Genomic DNA, 24603 nt, shown 5'->3' with positions numbered 1-24603 from the left:
CTATCTGATAATAATTTCTGTACACTTAGAAGATATGGAGGCAAATCTTTGTTTCTTCCACATTATTCTCCAAAAGAAGTACTAAAAAAAAAAGAAACTAATTATTTGACCATTATGAACTAGTTAGTTTCTACAATATAAATAGGCAAAGCCGATATTTTTCAATAGGCTCTTCCATTGTGTTGTAAGAAATGGCCATGAAAGTTGGTGTTTCTGATCTGTGCCTCCTAGTGATTCCATTTGTGCTTTCACTCCTGCTTTCAAGCCACTATTTTGCAAAAGCTGATAATGAGATTGGCAAGCCCCTAATAATCAAAACTTGCACCCAAACTGAGTTTCCTGATGTTTGCACCTCAGTTTTGGAGTCAGATCCTCGCAGCTCCAGTGCAAATCTTACTGGCCTTTCTAGGATTGGCTTGGAGTTGACTGCAACCAAAGTTAATGAGACTACTGCAGAGGCGTATAAGTTGTTGATCAATGCAACAGAGTATTATCAATGGTCAATGCGTTCTGCTTGTTTTTATGAATATAATTCTAGTGTCCGTCAAATTTACAAGGGTCTCGAATATTTTGATCAGCAAAAGTATCACAAGGCAAACGAAGTTGTGTTTCATGTTAATGGAGATATACATACTTGCAGTACACGAGACGTACCAGAGTTAACTGGAACCAATACATTGATATCAAAGTTCACCACTGATCTACAAAAGATACTGCATCAACTTTACTAATTGTAATAATTGTAGTCCATATCTTTTTTTGTGGTTCCATATGAATTAATAAAAGACTATTGAAGTAACACAAATTAATTTATTTTTCTTGAAATTAGCATACTTGGCGTGGTCAATTACCTTTGAAAAGATTACCCCCTGAGCTAGAAATAATGCAGCCAACCACGCAAATATATAGTCCCTCCAAAAAAAATAAAAAGTCTCATGCTCTTAGCCTCATACTTAATCTCTCCAAACAAACCTCCCAATTTAACAAAATCAAGGAAAATTGGCTTCCAAGATTCCCAAACACACTCTAATTCACAATATAAAAGGTAAAAAATTTGTGGTTTGCACCTGTGTTTTATTATGGTTTGAGGTAATTAGACCAAAAATTTTGGGGATTTCAAAATAAAAAGTAAAAGCCTAAAGAAAATTTTTATTAAACTAAAATTTTGAAAGAGATTTAGCTTGCAGTATTGATAATGAGATTATTATGTAACGATTTCAAAATAAGAAACTCATAGAAGAAAATTGTAGATAGGACTTTATGTATCTTCATATTCTTTTTGTCAATATATGAAGTTATTTTGTTGGTAGATTTTGTATAATTTAAGTTTCTTAATGGCCAATAATGGAAAAATTTTCTAGAGTTGCCACCACATTTAGTGTGGTTAACCTACACCATCAATTGCGCAACAAACCAAACAAATTCCAACAAATTTTTGGGCTTCATTTTTAGCCTTACCAGCTTAATCCCTTCCATCATTATCCTCATGACTTGGATAATAAATCCATATAGAGAAATGAAAAAGGAAAAGCACATAGTATTTTTATTAGTATAATAAATACATGTTATACGCCTATAGCAACTAAAAAATGAGAAATTATTTGTATAAAAAAAAATGAAAATTATTATGTACTCTCGGAATACCATAAATGCGTACTCTTTCCTCTCACATGAACGGTGGGTCCCACTAACTAAATTCATGGTGAGACCCACCATTCATGTGAGAAGGGGGATTACGCATTTATAATACTCCGGGAGTACCTAATAATTTTCCCTTAAAAAGCACAAGATGAGGACAAGAATAAGGAAATTATTGAATACTCCGGGAGTATCATAAATGCGTACTCCCCCTCTCACAAGGAAATTATTGTGTACTCCTAGAGTACCATAAATGAGTACTCCTTCCTCTCACATGAATGGTGAGTCTCACATATTAAATTCATGGTGGGACCTACTATTTATGTAAGAGGGGGGAGTACGCATTTATGGTACTCCAGGAGTACGCATTTATTTTTCCCTCTCACATGAATTGTGGGTCTCACCATAAATTTAATTAGTAGGACCCACAGCTATATGAGAGGGGGGAGTATGCATTTATGGTACTCCAAGAGTAATAATTACCCACAAGAATATATGATATTTTATAACATAGTAATAGTTATTTTCTAAGGAAAGTGAAATATATGGTATACCATACTGGTAGAAAATATAAAACTAATAGCTTGTTTGGGAGAAGGGAAATAAATAAAAAGAATAATTTTAGAATATTCTTCCCTTTCATTGTTTGAAAGTTTTAATGGAGAGAATGAAAAATTCATTCTCTTATTTGGGAGTTTGAGTGGGAGGGAATAGAATGAGTAGGAGGAAACATTTATTCTTCTCTATTCTCTCAAAATCTCAAATTTTCATTCTCCTCAAAATTGTGAAGAATTAGAGGAAATGAAATTAAATTTAATGACTTTTAAACTAAAACTCCCAAAACACTCATACCAATTTAGTCATTTATTTTAAAATAGGATTGTAATAGTGATATTGTCATAAAATGATTCAATTCATTTCTCTCTATATTGCTCTCAAATAAGATTACTTACTTTCAATTTCTTTCTATTTATTTCCATTCCTTTATTTATTTATTTATTTTTAATTGAATCACTCCCTTCCACTCTCTTGCATATATCCTTCCTTCTAATTATAATCCACATGAATTTTTACTTTATAAACAAGTCATCAAAGTTGAAGGCATACTGAAATAGAAATAGACAAAAAATGTAATATACTAAGAGATTAAATTTTGTAAGGACACAGTGTAAAACTCATGTTTTACTCCTCTAATCCTAACATGTCACATCATTTTATCACATATTTAAGAATAAGTACAACTACACTCAATCAATTCTAATACCCATATATAAATCTAACCAAATTGGGAGTTTATTGAAATGTTATTAGGTATGGTAAAATGTACTGAATTTTAAGTAAAACTAGTCACAGATCTACACGCTACGCGTGATAATTTTTTTTAAGTGGTCTTATTAAATATATATTTATTATTGTTATTTTTCATTATCTTTTAAGTTAATTAAAACCTTATATATTCATTTTTTTTTAAACCTTTACATATCATTTTTTTTTAATGTGAATCTTTGCATATACCTAAAGTAAATTCTATATATATTCCACTTCATTAGATGCGTAAAACTATAGATTACTACTTCATAATAATAGTGGTGAGTAATTAGTTTTATCATTTTTTTCAATGATCTCACCTGTAATATTTCTTACCATTATCATATATTTATTGACTAATAAGGGATTTTAAAATTTTATTTCTTATGTAATTCCTATTATTACTGGAGAACATATCCTTTTTAGTTATGATTAAAAATATGGTTTCCATGGTTAGAATTTGATTAGTTTTAAGTTTAAATGTAGTACTATGATTGTATTTAATTGTTGATTATTGATTTAATTTCTTAAGTGAATGTAACGATATAGTTTATTGCACTATAAAGTTTTTAATGTTCTCTATATGGTCATCTCTATTTTTTATTTATTTCTCCTTATAGCTTCTTTGTTTTCCAATTAATGGTTATTAATTAATGTTTGATTTTTTTTTTCTTTATCTACTATTTACTACTTGAAAGTTTAAAATGTGTCTAAAATACCCTTGAACGTTTAGACCCCAAAATATAAAATATCAATTCAAGCTTATAATCAAACAATTAATGTGCGGAACATGAACATAAGCCAAACACATAATTGATAACTAATCTATGCCAAATATAAACACATCCACAGCAGACAAATATAAAGCAAAGATAAAGGGAAGGAAGATGCAAACACACAGACAACACACGATGTGTTATCAAAGAGGAAATCAAAGTCCTCGGCGTAAAACCTCTCCGCCGCCCTCCAAGCGGTCAAATAATCCACTAAAGAATATAGTTGGGATACATGAACAGGAGAAGACCCTCCAAGCCTAATCTACCCAAGTACCTAAGCCCTCCAAGCTTCTTACTCCAACGAGGTTACGCCGAACCTATTTCTTCTTTAGCTTCCGGATTCCGCTACTATACCATAGCATCAACCAATATATATTGGTTCCTTCCAAACTACTTCCCTTAGCACCAAATAAACCTTCTCACAAACGTACGTGTGGTAAGATAAGGATTTGGTCAATGACCTCTCAAGGGTATGACAATGGAAAGAAAGATAGTAGAAGAATTTGTAGAGTCTCTAAGGTAAAGATTGGGGATGAGGCAATCTTGTTTTTCTCTAGGGTTTCTCTCACAAAAATTCTCTCTAGAAGCTCTCTTAAAATCATGGGTATAAAGGTCTATATATAGTGGGGTGAGAAAGAAATACGAAGAGACAGTTTTTGCCAAACAAGGTAAATTGTCGGATTGGTCTCGCGGCTTGTCCAAGTCGCGAGTTCAAGTTGCGACGTAATGGCTTGGCCAGCCTGGGACTTTTGTCCTGTAGTGCGATAGCTGACGCGACCCTTTAGGTTCCCTGTGTGCATCTCACGTGCTGCATTTGGCGGCTTGTAACTGCGATCCACCCGCGAGTACTAGCCGCAAAGCTCTGCTTCTTTGCACATACTTGAGCTTTTCTTCACATCTTCTCACACACTACCCTTACAATAATCCCACCGAAATACAGGATACTAAGTGCTAAATTACAAGCAATTTGGCACAGAATAAAGCTAACAAGATGGTTGATAAATTTCAACCTTACACTACTTTGTATTGTTTTTTTTCTTTTTTTCTTTACAATCTCTCTCTCTCTCTCTCTCTCTCTCTCTCTCTCTCTCTCTCTCTCTCTCTCTCCATTGGCAACCTATTGTTTTATTCTAGAGGAAGGGGGCAAAGAGGGATGGATAGTTGTGTACTTAGTTTGATTGGGAAGTTTCTCACTTGTCGGCCGTTTAATAGGAAGGTAACCATAACGACACTGAAAAGGGCATGGGGCTTGGAGGAAGGTGTCCAGATGATAGAAGTAGGAACAAACCTTTTTCAGCTTAAGTTCAAAACTGAGTTTGAGATGGATAGGATGCTGAAGGGAGGGCCGTGGTCCTTTGATAATCAGGTTTTGCTACTAGTTCGCTGGAAGGCAAGGATGAGGGCAGACAATGTTAGGTTTGATTCGATTTCCCTTTGGGTGCAAATCTGGGGCACCCCGTTTGACTTGGTGTCACCTAAAATTGTAGAAACAGTGGGAAGTAGAATAGGTTCAGTGGTTGAAGTTGAGAAAAAACAAAAGATTGAGGGACAAAGTTATTTTATGAAAGTCAAGGTGGCTATCCCATTAGCAAAGCTGATCTCGCGAAAGGCTTTTTGGCTGGGTCGGACGGCAAGAGTCACTAGGTTATGTTCAAATATGTGCGTCTTCCTCTGTTCTGCCATTTTTGTGGGTTACTTAGCCATGACTTAAAGCATTGTGGTCCTTATTTTGCAGGAACCAAGAATGAGGGAGAAGTTATTTGTCAATATGAGGACTGGATGAAGGCCACGAGGAGTAGGATTCAGTCACCTCCTCGCAGGACATTTGACAGGGAAGATGCTGGAGTGGAGTTTGATCTGTGAAAGAACCGGCCTGGGCAAGTCAGCCACGAAGCAGTCACTGGGACGGCAGAGTAATAGCACAAAACCCTAGGGAGCAAGATGAGAGACGTAAGGGAGACAACTACGGTGACCAGGGAACGGATTTGGAAAGGGCACACGTGGCAACTGAAATTAAGGGGTTTATGGAGACTGTTATGGAGGATATGGGATCTGCTGTATCCACGATGCTAAATTCAAATAAAGGGGTTGTGGTTGAAGTGGATAAGTCCATGCACGTGCTACCTGTGGAACCGGGTTGTGGGCCTTAAAGCCCAAAGCCAAAAGCAACTTGGACCAGGCTTAGACGGATGGAAATTGGGCCGGTGGAGTTCTTTAAAGAGGGAGCTAAGTCTGTATTGGGAAAAAGAATTAATAGTGTTGCAGAGAGCAATGAGGCAGAAGCTGAACAGCATGCAGTGGTGAAAAGCGTAAAGAGCAATGGTGATTCAAATTCAAAGGAAACGGCGGGGTGCCCATGCACCCTTGCCGAGCACAATGAAGCTTTTAAGCAGGAACTGCCAAGGGCTTGGGAACTCTTGGACAGTTCAAAGCCTTCACAAGCTAGTGAGGGATCAAGTTCCCACAGTCTGTTTCTTAATGGAGACTAGATTGGATAAAGAGGGTTTTAAAAAACATGGTAGAGAGTTGCCTTTTTCCAAATAAGTTTATTGTTAAAAAACCTTATTCTGGGGGAGGTTTAGCATTGCTATGGAAATCCGAAGTTAAATTAGAAGTTATTAATTTTACTGAAAATCATATTTTGGCAAGGGTGGTTGAGGAGGATGGTTTTACTTGGTTTCTCACAGGTTTCTATGGGTGGCCGGAAGCAAGTGAAAAAAAGAAGTCTTGGGCGTTATTATCTCATATTTCTTCTTTTGTGGAGAGGTCTTGGTGTTGTGTTGGAGACTTTAATGCAATTCTTCATCAGTCAGAAAAGCAAAGCAAACATCCACCTCAGTATAAATAGATGGAAGACTTTCAAGCTGCGTTGGAGGGGTGTAATTTATTTGATTTAGGTTTTCAAGGGTATAAGTTTACATGGAACAATAATAGACCGGGTGTAGAAAATACTAAAGAAAGGTTGGATCGAGCTGTTATGAACCGTGAGTGGAAGGAAAAATTCTCAGCTAGCACTTTAATTCATTGGTTTAGCCATGCCTCTGATCATGTCCTGCTTTTTCTTCATATTAGAACACATCGGGATTTTAGGGGAGGAGGACCACGTGGATTCAGGTTTGAAGAATCTTGGTTGATGTGGGATGAGTGTGAAGAGGTGGTCACAGATTCTTGGGTCCATTCAGGTGGTGGGGTAACTGGTTTAGGGGCAACTGTGGAAAAAATTAAGAGCTATGGTGCGGATTTGCTAGCCTGGGGTTCATCCAAAACAGCCCCTAATACGGAAGAGATAAAACGATTAACAAAGAAAATTGAGAGAATGAATGAAGAAGAGTTAACGGAGGAAAGTAGAGAGGAGGTTTTGGCTGACAGCAAAAAACTGGATGATCTTCTACTTAAATAGGAAATTTTTTGGGCACAAAGGTCACGGGTATCCTGGCTTAAGCATGGGGATAGGAATACGAAATTCTTTCAATCAAAAGCTTCCCAAAGGCATAACAAAAAATTTTTTCATGCATCAAGAATCACCATGGTGATTGGGTGGAGGACATTACTGATGTGGCGAAGGTGGTTGTTGATTATTTTGAGACCATATTTCACTCAGGTACATGTGAAAGGATGGAGGAATGTCTTAACACTGTTCCTCAAAGGATGTCTGCAGATATGAGAGAAGAGTTGTCCAGGCCGTATACTGTGGAGGAGGTAAAAGCAGCATTATCTCAGATGGGACCTACAAAAGCTCCAAGACCTGATGGTATGAATGCTCTCTTTTATCAAAAGTTTTGGCATATTGTTGGTAATGATGTTAGCTCTGCTGTGTTGGATTTTCTAAATTCTGGAATTATGGTACCTGAGATTAATTATACCTATCTTGTTCTTATACCTAAAATAAAGTCTCTAGAGAAGATGACTAATTTTAGACCCATTAGCTTGTGCAATGTTATTTATAAAATAATTTCTGAAGTGCTGGCTAATAGACTAAAAATTATACTACCTCAGTTGATTTCTCCTACCCAAAGTGCTTTTGTGCCGAACCGCCTCATTACTGATAATATTTTGATAGCCTATGAAACTTTACATGCCATGAAAGGGAGGAAAAAGGGGGAAAAAGGAGCTCTAGCTTTGAAATTGGATGTCAGTAAGGCTTATGATCGAGTAGAGTGGGCCTTTTTGAGGGGTATAATGGTTAGGCTGGGGTTTCCTAATGACTAGATTAATAGAGTGATGAGTTGTGTCACCACACCTTCCTTCTCAGTTCGCATTAATGGGAAATCTTTTGGAAATATTAATCCATCGAGAGGGCTCCATCAAGGGGACCCATTATCACCTTATTTGTTTCTTTTATGTGCAGAAGGGTTTACATCTTCGCTTTCCAAAGCTGAATCTAAGGGGCATATCCATGGTGTTCAGATATGTAGAAGGGCGCCTTGTATTTCTAACTTGCTTTTTGCAAATGATTCTTTAATTTTCTGCCAGGCAACTCAGGAGGAAGTACATGTTGTTTCTGATACATTGCAGTTGTATGTTGAAGCTTCTGGACAATGTATTAATTTGGAGAAGTCGTCAGTTTATTTTAGTGGAAATACATCTGACAGTCAGAAGCAATGGATTAAACAAGCTTTGGGAGTTCAGGAAGTGGATAGGTTTAATACTTATTTGGGTTTACCGACTTTGGTTGGTCGAGCCAAGTACCAAACTTTTGCATATCTGAAGGAGTGGGTTTGGAAAAAAACTTCAGGGTTGGAAGGGAGAATGCTTTCTCGTGCAGGTAAAGAATTTTTAATCAAAGTTGTGGCCCAATCAATTCCAACATATACTATGGGTGTGTTCTTGTTACCAGCAAAGCTTTGCAATGATCTAGATGCTCTCTATGCAAGATTTTGGTGGGGGCAGACTAGTGATGAATGGAAAATCCACTAGAAAAGTTGGAGTTTCTTGACACAACCAAAAAAGGTGGGTGGTATGGGATTTCGGGATCTTTAGAGCTTTAACTTAGCTATGTTGGCCAAGCAAGGGTGGCAGATGATACAAGACCAGAATTCACTTTTATCTCAATGTTTTAAGGCCAAGTACTTCCCGAGATGTAGCTTTTTGGAGGCGGCAGATTGTCCTAATAGCTCCTATGTTTGGAAAAGTGTGTTGGCTGCTCAACAAATTCTGAAAAAGGGGTGCTATTGGAGGGTGGGAACGGGTTCTTCAATCCGCGTGTTGGAAGATAAGTGGATACCAAATCATCCGAGTAATAAAATCCTATTTCCTACTGAATATGATGAATAGGAATGGAGGGTCTTGAATTTAATTGATTGGAGGGTGCACCAATGGGAGAGAGACAGAATTTGTACAATATTTAATCAATTTGATGCGGAGGCAATTCTTAGGATTTCATGAGCTGAAGGCAGGTGCAAGATAGAGTGGTGTGGATGCATTGTCGCAATGGAAAGTATGATGTCAAATCCAGGTATCAGGTTGCTCGCATGTTAGCTGAAGATGCTGCTGGCAGGGAAGAAAGTTCAGAACAAAGGGCGGATTACCAGGTTTGGTCTCAGCTTTGGAAACTCCGGGTGCCGAACAAAATCAAAATTTTTGGATGGCGGGCTTGCCTTAATATTTTTCCATCAAAAATGAACTTAGCCAGAAGGAAAATTCTGATAGATGCTATGTGTGGGGTGTGCCAATGTTATCTAGAAACTGCATTACATGCAATATGGGAGTGGAGCACCGCTCAGGATGTTTGGGCTAGGTCTAGTGCTCCGATACAAAAATGTGGTGGAGAGAAGGATGAGTTTGTACAATTGTTTTAGTTCATGATGTCCAAACTATCGCTGGAGGAATTTGAGAATTTTCTAGTTCATTGCTGGCTTATTCGGCACCGTCAAAATACTCTGTTACATGGTGGGGTAATGCAACATAATGGGCAACTGAATCGGAGAACCACGGACTTTTTGAGGGAGTACAGGGACGCTGAAGGCTCACTTGCAGCAAGGCCGAGACTACCTGAAATTCTGCAGAAATGGAAGCCCCCTACGAAGCAGCTGTACAAGCTAAATTTCGACGCGGCTGTGTTTAAAAATGGCTCGAGGATTGGAGTTGTGATCCGTAATGGAGGTGGGGAAGTTATGGCAGAGTTATCAGCTAGGGGAGCAGCAGTGAGTGATAGTGAGGAGGCGGAGGCTTTAGCATGCAGGAAATCAATGGAGTTTGCTATAGATGTGGGCTTCTCAGATTTGATCATCGAAGGGATAATGCAATGGTCATCAGTGTTGTGTCTTCCTTGTCTCCAAATTGGTCTCGCTTGGGTTTTTAACTGCATTAAACGTAGTGCCAATTCTGTGGCCCATTCTTTAGCACGCTATGCCAATGTATTAGATGAAGAAGTTGTATGGCTGGAAGAATCACCACCACCAGCTTGTGATGCTTTTTTTTTAACTCTATTTTTCTAAATGAATGAAGTTTGATTGGGTTTTCCAAAAAAAAAAAAAACTCTCTCTCTCTCTCTCTCTCTCTCTCTCTCTCTCTCTTTCTCTCTCTCTCTCTCTATATATATATATATAACCAAAACTTTTGACTTTTTATTGACCTCTCCAAAGCTTGCCATGTCATTATCATTTTTTTAAATAAAATTATTTTTGTTTAGTCCAAACTTAATAAGGAGTGAAACTTTATCTCTCTAACAAATCCAATTTAAACTCAAAGTCATCATTATCATTTATTTTGAACAAAAAAAATTTTTCTTTTTTCTAGTTTAAACTTAACAATGAGTGAAACTCTATCTCTCCAACAAGTTCAACTTAAATTCAAATGCAAACGTTGATAATTTATCTCCAAATTTATAAGGTTAATCATGAACACTATAAAAGCAGTGTAAACTCCAATATTTTTTTTAAAACTGAGTAGAGGTATGAGCTCTTCTTCTGTTATTTTCTTCTCATTTACTTTGTTAAAAAAAAAAAAAAATTTATTTAATGGTTTTTCATGTATTTTTTTTAAAAGTAATTGTCGTATATAAACCACCAAACTCGCTTTAACAGTTTTTTACAAGATAAAAAAGCTTCAAATAATTGAAATTTAAGGTTGCTGCTATTGCATATGTCTTTGTTTCACCTCATGATATGAAAGTATGTTAATTTCTTGGGCAGAAAGCTTATATACGATATATTAAGAGGAAGCTATATTAAGAGGAGATATGGCTTTCATAATTTTCACCTCACGATATGAAAGTATGTTAATTTCTTGGGCAGAAAGCTTATATACGATATATTAAGAGGAGGTTATATTAAGAGGAGATATGGCTTTCATTATTTTAACGTGGGCTCCTACTCAACATTTTTTAGTGTGGGCCACATGCTGATAAGGTTGTTTAAATTTTAGACCCGTTAAAATTTAAAACTTATTGCTTTATGGGTTCATGTACTTTTTTCTTTTTCTTATATTTTTCTTTTGAATAGTCATAAATTTTTTGAATTTTTTCAATAACTTATTCTTTAATTATATATCTTTTTTGGCATGGCATTTTGGAAGTTTTAACATTTGAATTTATATATATATATATATATAAGATGTAACCCATCTTTTGAATCTTTTGATTCCTTTCAATAGTTACAGCCATGGATTATTATTTTGAATGTAGCCATCTTTCTCTAATATTTCTCTATTATTTAGTCATATATATTTTGTTTTGTTTCAATAATTTCTAAGCAATGAATCATCTGATTCTTTAATATTTTTTGGTCTTTTATAAGTTTTAATATCTGAATTTTTAAGTTATTTTTTTGCAGTAAAATTTTTTGTAAACCATTGCACATTCAAGCAATGGCTTCTTCATTAAATTGTAACACAAATTGAAGTCATACAAGAGAAAATCATGCAATGATGTAATTCCTTAATCAATTTAAAATTTTATAAAATTATTTTAGTCTACCTCACAAATAAATAGGTTCTTGTGCATAACACGGCTTAGCAACTAGTTTACTATAATACTACATATTTTTTGTAATATGTATGCCTTTGACTACAAATATATTAAATAATTAATAAAAAGTATTAAAAAAAACCTAATTTTGACTGTAAAATGTAAATGTGAAAATTATACGAATAAGTCAACGTTATAGAGGCCACGTTTAGTTAGAGGTGGTCCACATTGACATAGGACCACCCTGACTTACCACCCTGACTTGGAAATTGTAAAGTTGTTATTTCCAACTAGCCTTTGTAGGCTTTAATTTTGTGCCAAATTTGGTTGTATTTCTGTCAATCAATTCCCTGTATTTATGTGGGTTTAATTGTAATAGATGAGTGTGAGAGATTTGTGAAGAATCAAGTATGCAATGAAGATCAGTGTAGTTTCACGACCAACTCATGAGAAGCTCGCAAGTAAAGGTTCCTACGAAAAGGCCATGTGTGAAGCACATGATTAGAAGCTGAAAAGTCATGACAGCCTGTCATTTCGCAAGTACTTTGCGAGAAAGGTCATCTCACGAGGTACCTATGAAACTCTCTATTTGGTAAAAATAAAGATTTTTTTCCTAAATTCTTTACACACACTATATATACCCTTATTACCCACGAAATTGTAAGGAGTGTTTTCCCAGAGAGAAAACCCTAGCAAAACACTTGAGAGTTAGAGATTGTCATACTCACAATCATCTACACAAATTCTCTTGGTTTTCCCCTACTCCTATCTCTCCATCTTCATATCCTTGAGAGGTTCTTAGCCCAAACACTTACCTCACCCATCGTGAGTGTTGAGAGAAGTTTTGGTGCTTTTGGGAAGCATTGGAAGGAGCCATTGAGTGGTGGATGCAATCGGGCGGAATTACTGGATCCAGATAACTAGTGAAGACAAGACTCTGAGAAGTCCGTTGGTAGTAGGAGCTTGGAAGGCTCAAGTACATTGGGTAGATTATGCTTAGAAGGTCTTTTTGATATTTGTATACTCTAACTTATTCACTAGTCTATCAATTTTGGCTTGGAGGGTAGCGGAAAGGTTTGTAATCGAGTACTTCGGTTTCCTCTTCGATAACACGTCTTGATGTTATCTTGTGTTTGCATCACTTTTCCCTACTCTTTAAGCTTTACATTTATTGCTCATTGTACTTGCTTATGGCTTAGAGTAGTGTTACCGATTTATTGCGCATGCTTTACTCTTATTCCACACTTAGATAAGTTAGAGTAAAAGCAATTAAACCATAATTTAAACTTAGGGGTCTAAACAAACATTAGTGTCTTCACACTAATTGAGTTTTCAGAAATAAAAGACTAAAACTACAACTCTACTCCAAAAAAGAAATAAATAAATAAACTTAGTTATAACGTTTATCCACCCTGATTTGGAAATTAAAGTTTGAAAATAAACTTGGTTATAGACTAAAACTACAACTCTACTAAAAAAAAAATTTTATTGGAGGTGAATTTTGACAAATCCACCATTGGATTACATTTTCTTCTTATATTCTTCATGCTTGCTAAATTTCAGGAAGATCAAATATCAATAGCTATGTCATCAATCAAATGTTTAAATTTTGAGATTTTATAGTCTAAAATTATACCTAAAAATTAAGTTTATAAAATCGAATAGTAAATAACATCTGCTTGACATGAAAATTGACATGTGTTTTAAGAACATAAAGATCATGCAATTCAACAATTAGATTTTTTAAATATGTAGTCATGTTAATTTTTTTAATGAAAGTTATAGCTTTAAGGTACAATTAAGTTTGTAGTCAAATTTTGTCCTTAAACTTTGGTACTCTTAACAATATATTAGGCCCTAACAAACTAAAAGTAAAAGACTATCACTAAAAGTAAAATTTTGCAAAAGATGTAGCTTGCAGTATTGATAATGAAACTATCATGCAACGATTTTAAAATAATAAAACTCATAAAAGGAAATTGTAAGACCTTATGAAGTTCTCTTTTTATTAAATTTTATATAATTTAAGTTTCTTAACACTCTGAAAAAAAATTTCCTAAAGTCGCCACTATGTTTAGTGTGATTAACCTACACCATCATTGTACAACAAACCAGACAAATTCCAACAAATTTTTGGGCTTTATTTTGCCACACTTGGAAAAAAAAATAGCACAGAGGACCTTTTATAAGGAAGGTATAATAAAGACATGCTATACCAAGGTAAAAAGCACAAGACGAGGACAAGAATATATGGTATTTTATAATACAGTCATAGACTCATAATTGTTTTATAAGTAAAGTAAAATAAATATATGGTATACCATATTGGTAGAAAATAAAATTGTATAGGGTATTTTTATTCAACTTCCATGTAAACTATCCAAAAAGGTAAAAAGAAAAGAAGACACTAATAGTTTGTTTGGGAGGAGGGGAATAAATGGAAATGAAATGAATAAAAATAAGAATTTTAAAATATTCTTCATTTTCCTTATTTGGGAGTTTTAATGTAGCAAATGGAAAGTTCTTTCTCATGTTTGGGAGTTTGAGTAGAAGATAATGGAATAGATAAGAGGAAATGCCCATTCCTTTATATTCCCTTAAAACTTCAAATTTTCAATCCGCTCAAAATTTAAGAGAAATTAGAGGGAATGAAATTAAATTTAATGATCTTTTTTACTAGAATTCTCAAAATACCTCTATATGTTTAGTCTTTTATTTTAAAATAGGAATCCAATAGTAATATTGTCATAAAATGATCCAATTTCATTCCCTCTATGTTACTTCCAAATAAAGTTACTTACCTTCCATTCTTTTCTATTCATTTCCATTCCTTTATTTTAAAAACATCTAAACAAGGTTACGTAATTCCATTTCATTCATTTCCCTTAAATATATTTCATTCCTTTATGATAATTTCATTCCATTCTCTTATGAACTCTCAAACAAATCCTAATTATGTGATCATTAGAAACTAGATAAGATGTTATTTGGTATAGTAAGATGTATTGAGTTTTAAATAAAAAACCGATGTGGTAATCTCTTATTGGATGGTGTAAAACATGGATGGTATAAAACATGAGTTTTACACTCATCCTAACCAAATTCGAACTATTCCACAGTATAAAAATAGGCCAAGCGAATTTCATAGGCTCCTCCATTGTGTTGTAAGAAATGGCCATGAAAGTTGCTTCCTCACGTATCGTAGTGATTTTAGTTGTACTTTCTCTCTTGCTTTCAAGCCACCATTTTGCAAAAGCCGATTATGAGATTGGCAAGCCCCTAATAACCAAGACTTGCACCCAAACTAAGTTTCCTAATGTTGCACCTTAATTTTGGAGTCAGATCCTCGTAGCGCCAATGCAAATCTTCCTGGCCTTTCTAGGAATGGCTCGGAGTTGACTGCAACCAAAGTTAATAAGACTACTGCAGAGGCGTATAAGTTGTTAATCAATGCAACAGAGTATTATCAATGGTCAATGCCGTTGGAAAATCTGGTTTTATATCTTATACAAAACACACAGCGGAAGCAACAAACATGGATCTATTTCATTCATGATTGATAACATGCATTATGTAAATTTCAAAATTTAAGAACAAAATAGCGTACCTTGGTGTGGTGAAATTCAAAAAAAAAAAAAGATTAAAAGTACTTGGAAAGACTTTTAATCTTCACTCCAATTCCACTTTACGCCCAAGAAGTATGGTCTCTCATTCAATTTCCAAAGGAGAATAACCAAGTGGCTTCACTCACACATACACACCATTTCACAATGAAATCTATCTTAAAATAAAATTCTGTATGTTTCTCCCTCTATAACTAATTAATTATCTAATTGGGCTGGCCTCTTGGGCCTTTCTGATTGGGCTTTAGTGTATGGCTTGAAGTGGGACCAAAAGGGACCAATAAGACACTAGCTCCAATAGGCCTTGGGCTTTTCTGTCAACTCTTGACAAGTCCAAAATTAACATTAATTATATTTAATACCACTATAAAAATATAATTGCACTCTAGGCTTTATTAATAAATTATATCCCAAGACTTTATTATACATGCAGCCCCTTCATAAAATATTTGTAGTAATATAAAGTCATGAATGTAGATTGCCACTTTGAAGATTACTACATCTTAGTCCTTGAGTGCCCAGTTTAATCTTTTAAGTTATTCATCATATATTTATGAAATTCAATGTCATAAATATATACTTTAGTAACTCCTTACTAAAGTGGTTAGGCCTAACACTCTAAATAACCAAAATACATTAAACTTATTTCAAAGGAATATTTTATATCTCGGTTAAGAATATATGTTCCATCAACACTAAATGTGGCTGCCCAACATACTGAGGTTTTGATCGTAACTTTAGATATTGCTCCTGATATATCAAAGCAACCTACATTTCATGATCAGGTCCATTATCCTCTCAGGATTAAGAGTTCATGCAAATAGAAGTCGTAAGATTTATTATTCATTTGATAATCGTTAGAAGAATAATAAATCTCACAGCGGTCCAGTTCAATATATCTTCACTCTTAAAACATATCAACATACAAACTAGAAGTCTCTACTTCCATGATCAAAACAAATCATTTTAGTTGATATGTTATAGTCTTTGTAGATGAAGCCTAATTTCATCACCAACTACAAACTATAATTCTGAGTTTACAAAGAACTTATGATTTATATCTTCTGTGACTTTTCACATAAATCACATGCTATGCATCTCTTGTACTATATGATAATGTCCAAATATTCATGTTACCATTATTTTAGATAATAATAAAAACAACATTAAGTCATACATAATGGTATACATAGCACCATACAATAGAATTTAAGGGCACACATCCTAACAAATGCGTTCTACTTGTTTTCATGAATATAATTCAAGCGTCCATCAAATTAACAAGGGTCTCGAATATTTTGATCAACGAAAGTATCACAAGGCAAACAAAATTGTGTTTCTTGTTAATGGAGAAATACATACTTGTAGTGCACGAGACGTACCGGAGTTAACTGGAACCAATACATTGCTATCAAAGTTCACTATTGATCTACAAACAATCCTACATCAACTTTACTAATTGTAATAATTAATTATTATCCACATGGTTCCTTATGAATAAAAGATTATTGAAGTATTATAAATTAATTTATTTTGCATGAAATTAGCATACTTAGCAAGGTCCATGGCCTTTGAAATTCAGTTGGATAACCATGGCTATGAGGTAAAGAGGACCCTTAGCTCAGGACCTAGTACGGCTCACAGTATTTGGTTTGGTATTTCTACCGCACATGACATCGAAAGTCATGATGATATTACCGAGGAACATTTTTACTAGAGTATTTTTGCTTCTCATTCTAGGCAATTAGCAATAATTTTTTTTTGGACAAAATTAATACTGATGAAATAGAAAATATCCGTATGAAAATAAATAAAATAAAATAAAATAAAAGTTGAATTCTACTTTTAAGAAACACAGCTATAAAAATAGACCAATTTATGAAACTTCTTATCTAGATGGCAATTAAGAAAATTCAAAGTTACGTAGCCTTTGGTTCAAAGACAGTAATTAGAGTACATTATGAAAGGAATATGAACTTTCCCTCAGTTGGATTAGTAGTCTAGATGATTCAGAGGTTGTCAATAAGATGCGTTATGCGGGTTTATTGACAACTTGGTTGAGTAAGTTTATTTCCTTTGAATTCCTGCTTAGAAGATTAGCCCTGAGCTAGAAATAATGTAGCCATTGCACAAATCTAGTCTCTTAAGTCTCATGCTCTTAGCCTTATACCTAACCTCTCCAAACAAACCTCCCAATTTAACAAAATCAAGGAAAATCGGCTTCCAAGATTCCCAAAAAAACTCTGATTCACAATATAGAAGGTAAGAATTTATGGCTTGCACCTGTGTTTTATCATAAACTGAATGGTTTTAGACCCCTTAAATAACCAGATTACGTAGCCTAGATTAATTAGCCAAGTTGTTACTTAGTCAAATTATGCAATTCTAGGTTAAAGCAATCAATTAATCATATCAAGATATAAAGCAGCGGAAAATAAATGAACACAAGATATGATGACCCAGGAAACCACACNTTTTTTTTTTCTCACTCTCTCTCTCTCTCTCTCTCTCTCTCTCTCTCTCTCTCTCTCTCTCTCTCTCTCTCTCTCTCTCTCTCTCTCTCTCTCTCTCTCTCTCTCCATTGGCAACCTATTGTTTTGCAAAATTTGATGATGATTCTATTGCATTAAATATGCATCATTAATTTCTTTATGTTATATTTGGTTTGATATTGTCATTAGTTTTTTTTTAATATAGTGTTTTTAAATTGGCATTGGTTTTGAGGATAGTTTTATTTATTGAATTTAAGTAAAATACTATATGCTTAATTTTTTAAAAAAATTGAGAGAAAATATAAACAATTTAACGATATGGAGGATGTATTTGAATTTAAATGTTGAATAAACTAAGATGAGAAGAAAAAAGTAAAAATAAAAGATATAACAACAAATACTAAATTATTCAAATCATGCTATGTAATATAATAATATTATATTCTTATATACTATCTTTAATTCTTTATAATGCAATAGGATAACATTTAACAATCATAGGAAAAAAAAAACATGAAACTAAATCACATCAATCCAAAGTAGAATTCCAAAGAACACAAAAATTTATCAACATAAAGCAAAGATGCATGAAAAATAAAAACAAAAATCCACCAAAAATTGTGAGAGAAAATAGAGAACTAACCTTTTTTGTGAGATAAAATTATGCATAGAATAAAAGAGAAAATGACAAATTTATAATAAGAAGATGAGAAAAAGAAGAAACAAAATAAAGGAAGATCAAGGCAAAGAGGAAGAATGATATTAAGGTAGAGAGTAGTGGGAAGATGAAAAGGTAAAGGGAAAAAGAAAGGTTGGAGAGAGTTTAAATTTTTTTAAAAATAATAATAATGAGTACAATTTTATAAGGTCAAATTGTATTTATTTGAATTTAAGTAAAATATTATTTGTTTAATTTTTAAAAATAAAAATGAGTGAAAATATAAATAATTTAATGATATAAAGGACGTGGCTAAATTTAAATATTGAATAAAATAAATGAGAAGAAAAAAAATTAAAAATAAAAGATATAACAAAAATACCAAATTATCCAAATCATGCTATATAATAGAATAATATTATATTCTTGTAGGGACACGATTTTCAGACTAGGCCCCAAAATATATAGGATCTTGGCCTAGTGAGCTCAGTACAATGAATTTGTAAAGAGTGGGTCGAAGAGCTAGGCTTTAGTGCATGGATAACAGTTAATATGGTGTTCATGACAATCAAACAGAGATGAACTGAGTTTATCAAAGAAAGTTTGTCCTAGACCCAATCAGAGGGGCTTTGTTCTAGTAAATATTGGATGAGAATGGTTACAAAAGTTCTTCAGATTGCTACAATGCTTTCTCTCTCAATTGCCAGCCCCCCCTTTCTCTCAGTCTCTCCCTTATTTATACTACATGTATTCCTTCACCTTTACCCAACACGTGGACAGTTGTTGGTTTATACTGATACTTGTCCCATCAGCCCCTCTAGAAGTCTTCTGGGGTGGTTGTAAGGCTGCAATAATACTATGCAAAGGTCACTTCCTCATTAATGCGACCAAGGAGTTAACTGGGGTGTATTCAATGCGATGACAAAAGTTTTTCCCAAGATATTTTGGGATTCTTCTATCTTTTGTTCCTGCAATGCTTATCTGTATTTTCAGAACTTCATGGATCGCACCTCCAGATGGCAAGCATCCTTTACAGACCTCGGCCTTGGCTAGCCGAGGACAAATCCATCCTTGGCAAAAACTCCTAGGCCCTTATGGTCAATATTGTCTTCCTTACCCACTAGCATGGGTTTCCTTGGCTATACTTACCCATCCTCGGCTTGGGCCTTAAGCCTAAAATCCAGTTGTATGATCTGGCCCATGACCCCACAATTCTTATATATTATATTTAATTCTTTATAATGCAATAGGATAACATTTAACAACCAAAGAGAACAAAAAAGAAAACTAAAAACACAAAACTAAATTGCATCAACTCAAAGTACAGTTCTAAAAAAATATAAAAAATAAAAATAAAATAAAATAAAATTATCAACTTAAAGTAGAGATGAAAGAAAAAAATCCACCAAAAAAATTGAGAGAGAGAAATAACTTTTTTTTGTGAAGGAAAATTATGCATAGAAATATAGAATAGAAAAGAGAATAAAAATTTTATAATAAGAGGATAAGAATAAGAGTAGACAAAATAAAGGAAGATAAAGAGAAAGATGAAGAGTGATATTAAGGTAAAGGGTAGTGAGGAGATGAAAATGTGAAAGGAATGAGAAAGGACGTTGGAGAAATGTAAATGTTAAAAAAAATTAGTACAATTTTATAAAGAACATTTTATTTATTTGTCTTTAATTAAAACATTATATGTTTAATTTTTAAAATAAAAAAATGTGAGAAAATATTGATAATTCAATCATATAAAGGATACAGCTAAATTTAAATGGTTAACTGTGGTAGTGTTAGTGATGTTAGCTTGAGTTTTTTTTTTTTTTTTTGCAACATAAAAATGATAAACATTTCCATATCACTAAATTAAAGTCACTTTATGATGTTAAGTTAACACAATGAATTGGTGGTTACTGAAAGCTGAACAATTTTTTTTTCTTTTTTTAGAATAAACCTAAAAGCTGAACATGAATTGTCTTGTTTTATTGCTTGTCATTTGGGTGAGATTGAAGCCTCACATAAATTAATGGAGCCTCGTTATCTCTCTCTCTCTCTCTCTCTCTCTCTCTCTCTCTCTCTCTCTCTCTCTCTCTCTCTCTCTCTCTCTCTCTCTATATATATATATATAACCAAAACTTTTGACTTTTTATTGACCTCTCCAAAGCTTGCCATGTCATTATCATTTTTTTAAATAAAATTATTTTTGTTTAGTCCAAACTTAATAAGGAGTGAAACTTTATCTCTCTAACAAATCCAATTTAAACTCAAAGTCATCATTATCATTTATTTTGAACAAAAAAATTTTTTCTTTTTTCTAGTTTAAACTTAACAATGAGTGAAACTCTATCTCTCCAACAAGTTCAACTTAAATTCAAATGCAAACGTTGATAATTTATCTCCAAATTTATAAGGTTAATCATGAACACTATAAAAGCAGTGTAAACTCCAATATTTTTTTTAAAACTGAGTAGAGGTATGAGCTCTTCTTCTGTTATTTTCTTCTCATTTACTTTGTTAAAAAAAAAAAAAAATTTATTTAATGGTTTTTCATGTATTTTTTTTAAAAGTAATTGTCGTATATAAACCACCAAACTCGCTTTAACAGTTTTTTACAAGATAAAAAAGCTTCAAATAATTGAAATTTAAGGTTGCTGCTATTGCATATGTCTTTGTTTCACCTCATGATATGAAAGTATGTTAATTTCTTGGGCAGAAAGCTTATATACGATATATTAAGAGGAAGCTATATTAAGAGGAGATATGGCTTTCATAATTTTCACCTCACGATATGAAAGTATGTTAATTTCTTGGGCAGAAAGCTTATATACGATATATTAAGAGGAGGTTATATTAAGAGGAGATATGGCTTTCATTATTTTAACGTGGGCTCCTACTCAACATTTTTTAGTGTGGGCCACATGCTGATAAGGTTGTTTAAATTTTAGACCCGTTAAAATTTAAAACTTATTGCTTTATGGGTTCATGTACTTTTTTCTTTTTCTTATATTTTTCTTTTGAATAGTCATAAATTTTTTGAATTTTTTCAATAACTTATTCTTTAATTATATATCTTTTTTGGCATGGCATTTTGGAAGTTTTAACATTTGAATTTATATATATATATATATATAAGATGTAACCCATCTTTTGAATCTTTTGATTCCTTTCAATAGTTACAGCCATGGATTATTATTTTGAATGTAGCCATCTTTCTCTAATATTTCTCTATTATTTAGTCATATATATTTTGTTTTGTTTCAATAATTTCTAAGCAATGAATCATCTGATTCTTTAATATTTTTTGGTCTTTTATAAGTTTTAATATCTGAATTTTTAAGTTATTTTTTTGCAGTAAAATTTTTTGTAAACCATTGCACATTCAAGCAATGGCTTCTTCATTAAATTGTAACACAAATTGAAGTCATACAAGAGAAAATCATGCAATGATGTAATTCCTTAATCAATTTAAAATTTTATAAAATTATTTTAGTCTACCTCACAAATAAATAGGTTCTTGTGCATAACACGGCTTAGCAACTAGTTTACTATAATACTACATATTTTTTGTAATATGTATGCCTTTGACTACAAATATATTAAATAATTAATAAAAAGTATTAAAAAAAACCTAATTTTGACTGTAAAATGTAAATGTGAAAATTATACGAATAAGTCAACGTTATAGAGGCCACGTTTAGTTAGAGGTGGTCCACATTGACATAGGACCACCCTGACTTACCACCCTGACTTGGAAATTGTAAAGTTGTTATTTCCAACTAGCCTTTGTAGGCTTTAATTTTGTGCCAAATTTGGTTGTATTTCTGTCAATCAATTCCCTGTATTTATGTGGGTTTAATTGTAATAGATGAGTGTGAGAGATTTGTGAAGAATCAAGTATGCAATGAAGATCAGTGTAGTTTCACGACCAACTCATGAGAAGCTCGCAAGTAAAGGTTCCTACGAAAAGGCCATGTGTGAAGCACATGATTAGAAGCTGAAAAGTCATGACAGCCTGTCATTTCGCAAGTACTTTGCGAGAAAGGTCATCTCACGAGGTACCTATGAAACTCTCTATTTGGTAAAAATAAAGATTTTTTTCCTAAATTCTTTACACACACTATATATACCCTTATTACCCACGAAATTGTAAGGAGTGTTTTCCCAGAGAGAAAACCCTAGCAAAACACTTGAGAGTTAGAGATTGTCATACTCACAATCATCTACACAAATTCTCTTGGTTTTCCCCTACTCCTATCTCTCCATCTTCATATCCTTGAGAGGTTCTTAGCCCAAACACTTACCTCACCCATCGTGAGTGTTGAGAGAAGTTTTGGTGCTTTTGGGAAGCATTGGAAGGAGCCATTGAGTGGTGGATGCAATCGGGCGGAATTACTGGATCCAGATAACTAGTGAAGACAAGACTCTGAGAAGTCCGTTGGTAGTAGGAGCTTGGAAGGCTCAAGTACATTGGGTAGATTATGCTTAGAAGGTCTTTTTGATATTTGTATACTCTAACTTATTCACTAGTCTATCAATTTTGGCTTGGAGGGTAGCGGAAAGGTTTGTAATCGAGTACTTCGGTTTCCTCTTCGATAACACGTCTTGATGTTATCTTGTGTTTGCATCACTTTTCCCTACTCTTTAAGCTTTACATTTATTGCTCATTGTACTTGCTTATGGCTTAGAGTAGTGTTACCGATTTATTGCGCATGCTTTACTCTTATTCCACACTTAGATAAGTTAGAGTAAAAGCAATTAAACCATAATTTAAACTTAGGGGTCTAAACAAACATTAGTGTCTTCACACTAATTGAGTTTTCAGAAATAAAAGACTAAAACTACAACTCTACTCCAAAAAAGAAATAAATAAATAAACTTAGTTATAACGTTTATCCACCCTGATTTGGAAATTAAAGTTTGAAAATAAACTTGGTTATAGACTAAAACTACAACTCTACTAAAAAAAAAATTTTTATTGGAGGTGAATTTTGACAAATCCACCATTGGATTACATTTTCTTCTTATATTCTTCATGCTTGCTAAATTTCAGGAAGATCAAATATCAATAGCTATGTCATCAATCAAATGTTTAAATTTTGAGATTTTATAGTCTAAAATTATACCTAAAAATTAAGTTTATAAAATCGAATAGTAAATAACATCTGCTTGACATGAAAATTGACATGTGTTTTAAGAACATAAAGATCATGCAATTCAACAATTAGATTTTTTAAATATGTAGTCATGTTAATTTTTTTAATGAAAGTTATAGCTTTAAGGTACAATTAAGTTTGTAGTCAAATTTTGTCCTTAAACTTTGGTACTCTTAACAATATATTAGGCCCTAACAAACTAAAAGTAAAAGACTATCACTAAAAGTAAAATTTTGCAAAAGATGTAGCTTGCAGTATTGATAATGAAACTATCATGCAACGATTTTAAAATAATAAAACTCATAAAAGGAAATTGTAAGACCTTATGAAGTTCTCTTTTTATTAAATTTTATATAATTTAAGTTTCTTAACACTCTGAAAAAAAATTTCCTAAAGTCGCCACTATGTTTAGTGTGATTAACCTACACCATCATTGTACAACAAACCAGACAAATTCCAACAAATTTTTGGGCTTTATTTTGCCACACTTGGAAAAAAAAATAGCACAGAGGACCTTTTATAAGGAAGGTATAATAAAGACATGCTATACCAAGGTAAAAAGCACAAGACGAGGACAAGAATATATGGTATTTTATAATACAGTCATAGACTCATAATTGTTTTATAAGTAAAGTAAAATAAATATATGGTATACCATATTGGTAGAAAATAAAATTGTATAGGGTATTTTTATTCAACTTCCATGTAAACTATCCAAAAAGGTAAAAAGAAAAGAAGACACTAATAGTTTGTTTGGGAGGAGGGGAATAAATGGAAATGAAATGAATAAAAATAAGAATTTTAAAATATTCTTCATTTTCCTTATTTGGGAGTTTTAATGTAGCAAATGGAAAGTTCTTTCTCATGTTTGGGAGTTTGAGTAGAAGATAATGGAATAGATAAGAGGAAATGCCCATTCCTTTATATTCCCTTAAAACTTCAAATTTTCAATCCGCTCAAAATTTAAGAGAAATTAGAGGGAATGAAATTAAATTTAATGATCTTTTTTACTAGAATTCTCAAAATACCTCTATATGTTTAGTCTTTTATTT

The 24603-nt window shown here is 33.2% G+C and overlaps 2 protein-coding genes across 2 annotated transcripts; both read left to right on the top strand.

Moving 5' to 3' along the window:
- The first annotated feature begins 191 nt into the window (after positions 1 to 191).
- Positions 192 to 731, top strand: LOC111990931 (uncharacterized). Its single transcript, XM_024022703.1, has one exon. The coding sequence runs from the start codon at positions 192 to 194 to the stop codon at positions 729 to 731; it is 540 nt and encodes a 179-aa protein (XP_023878471.1).
- Positions 732 to 6570: 5839 nt separating this feature from the next.
- On the top strand, positions 6571 to 7122 carry LOC111985918 (uncharacterized). The gene has a single exon (XM_024017564.2). It carries the CDS (start codon positions 6571 to 6573, stop codon positions 7120 to 7122), a length of 552 nt encoding a protein of 183 aa, XP_023873332.2.
- The last annotated feature ends 17481 nt before the right edge of the window (positions 7123 to 24603 follow it).

This window comes from Quercus suber, unplaced genomic scaffold (assembly GCF_002906115.3).
Source record: "Quercus suber isolate HL8 unplaced genomic scaffold, Cork oak 2.0 scaffold_51, whole genome shotgun sequence".
Taxonomy (NCBI): Eukaryota; Viridiplantae; Streptophyta; class Magnoliopsida; order Fagales; family Fagaceae; genus Quercus; species Quercus suber.
This window is presented reverse-complemented; position numbering and strand designations above follow the sequence as displayed.

Bases quoted from the DNA above. Each gene is read 5' to 3' on its own strand.
- LOC111990931 (XM_024022703.1), top strand. From the start codon at position 192: ATGGCCATGAAAGTTGGTGTTTCTGATCTGTGCCTCCTAGTGATTCCA.
- LOC111985918 (XM_024017564.2), top strand. From the start codon at position 6,571: ATGGAAGACTTTCAAGCTGCGTTGGAGGGGTGTAATTTATTTGATTTA.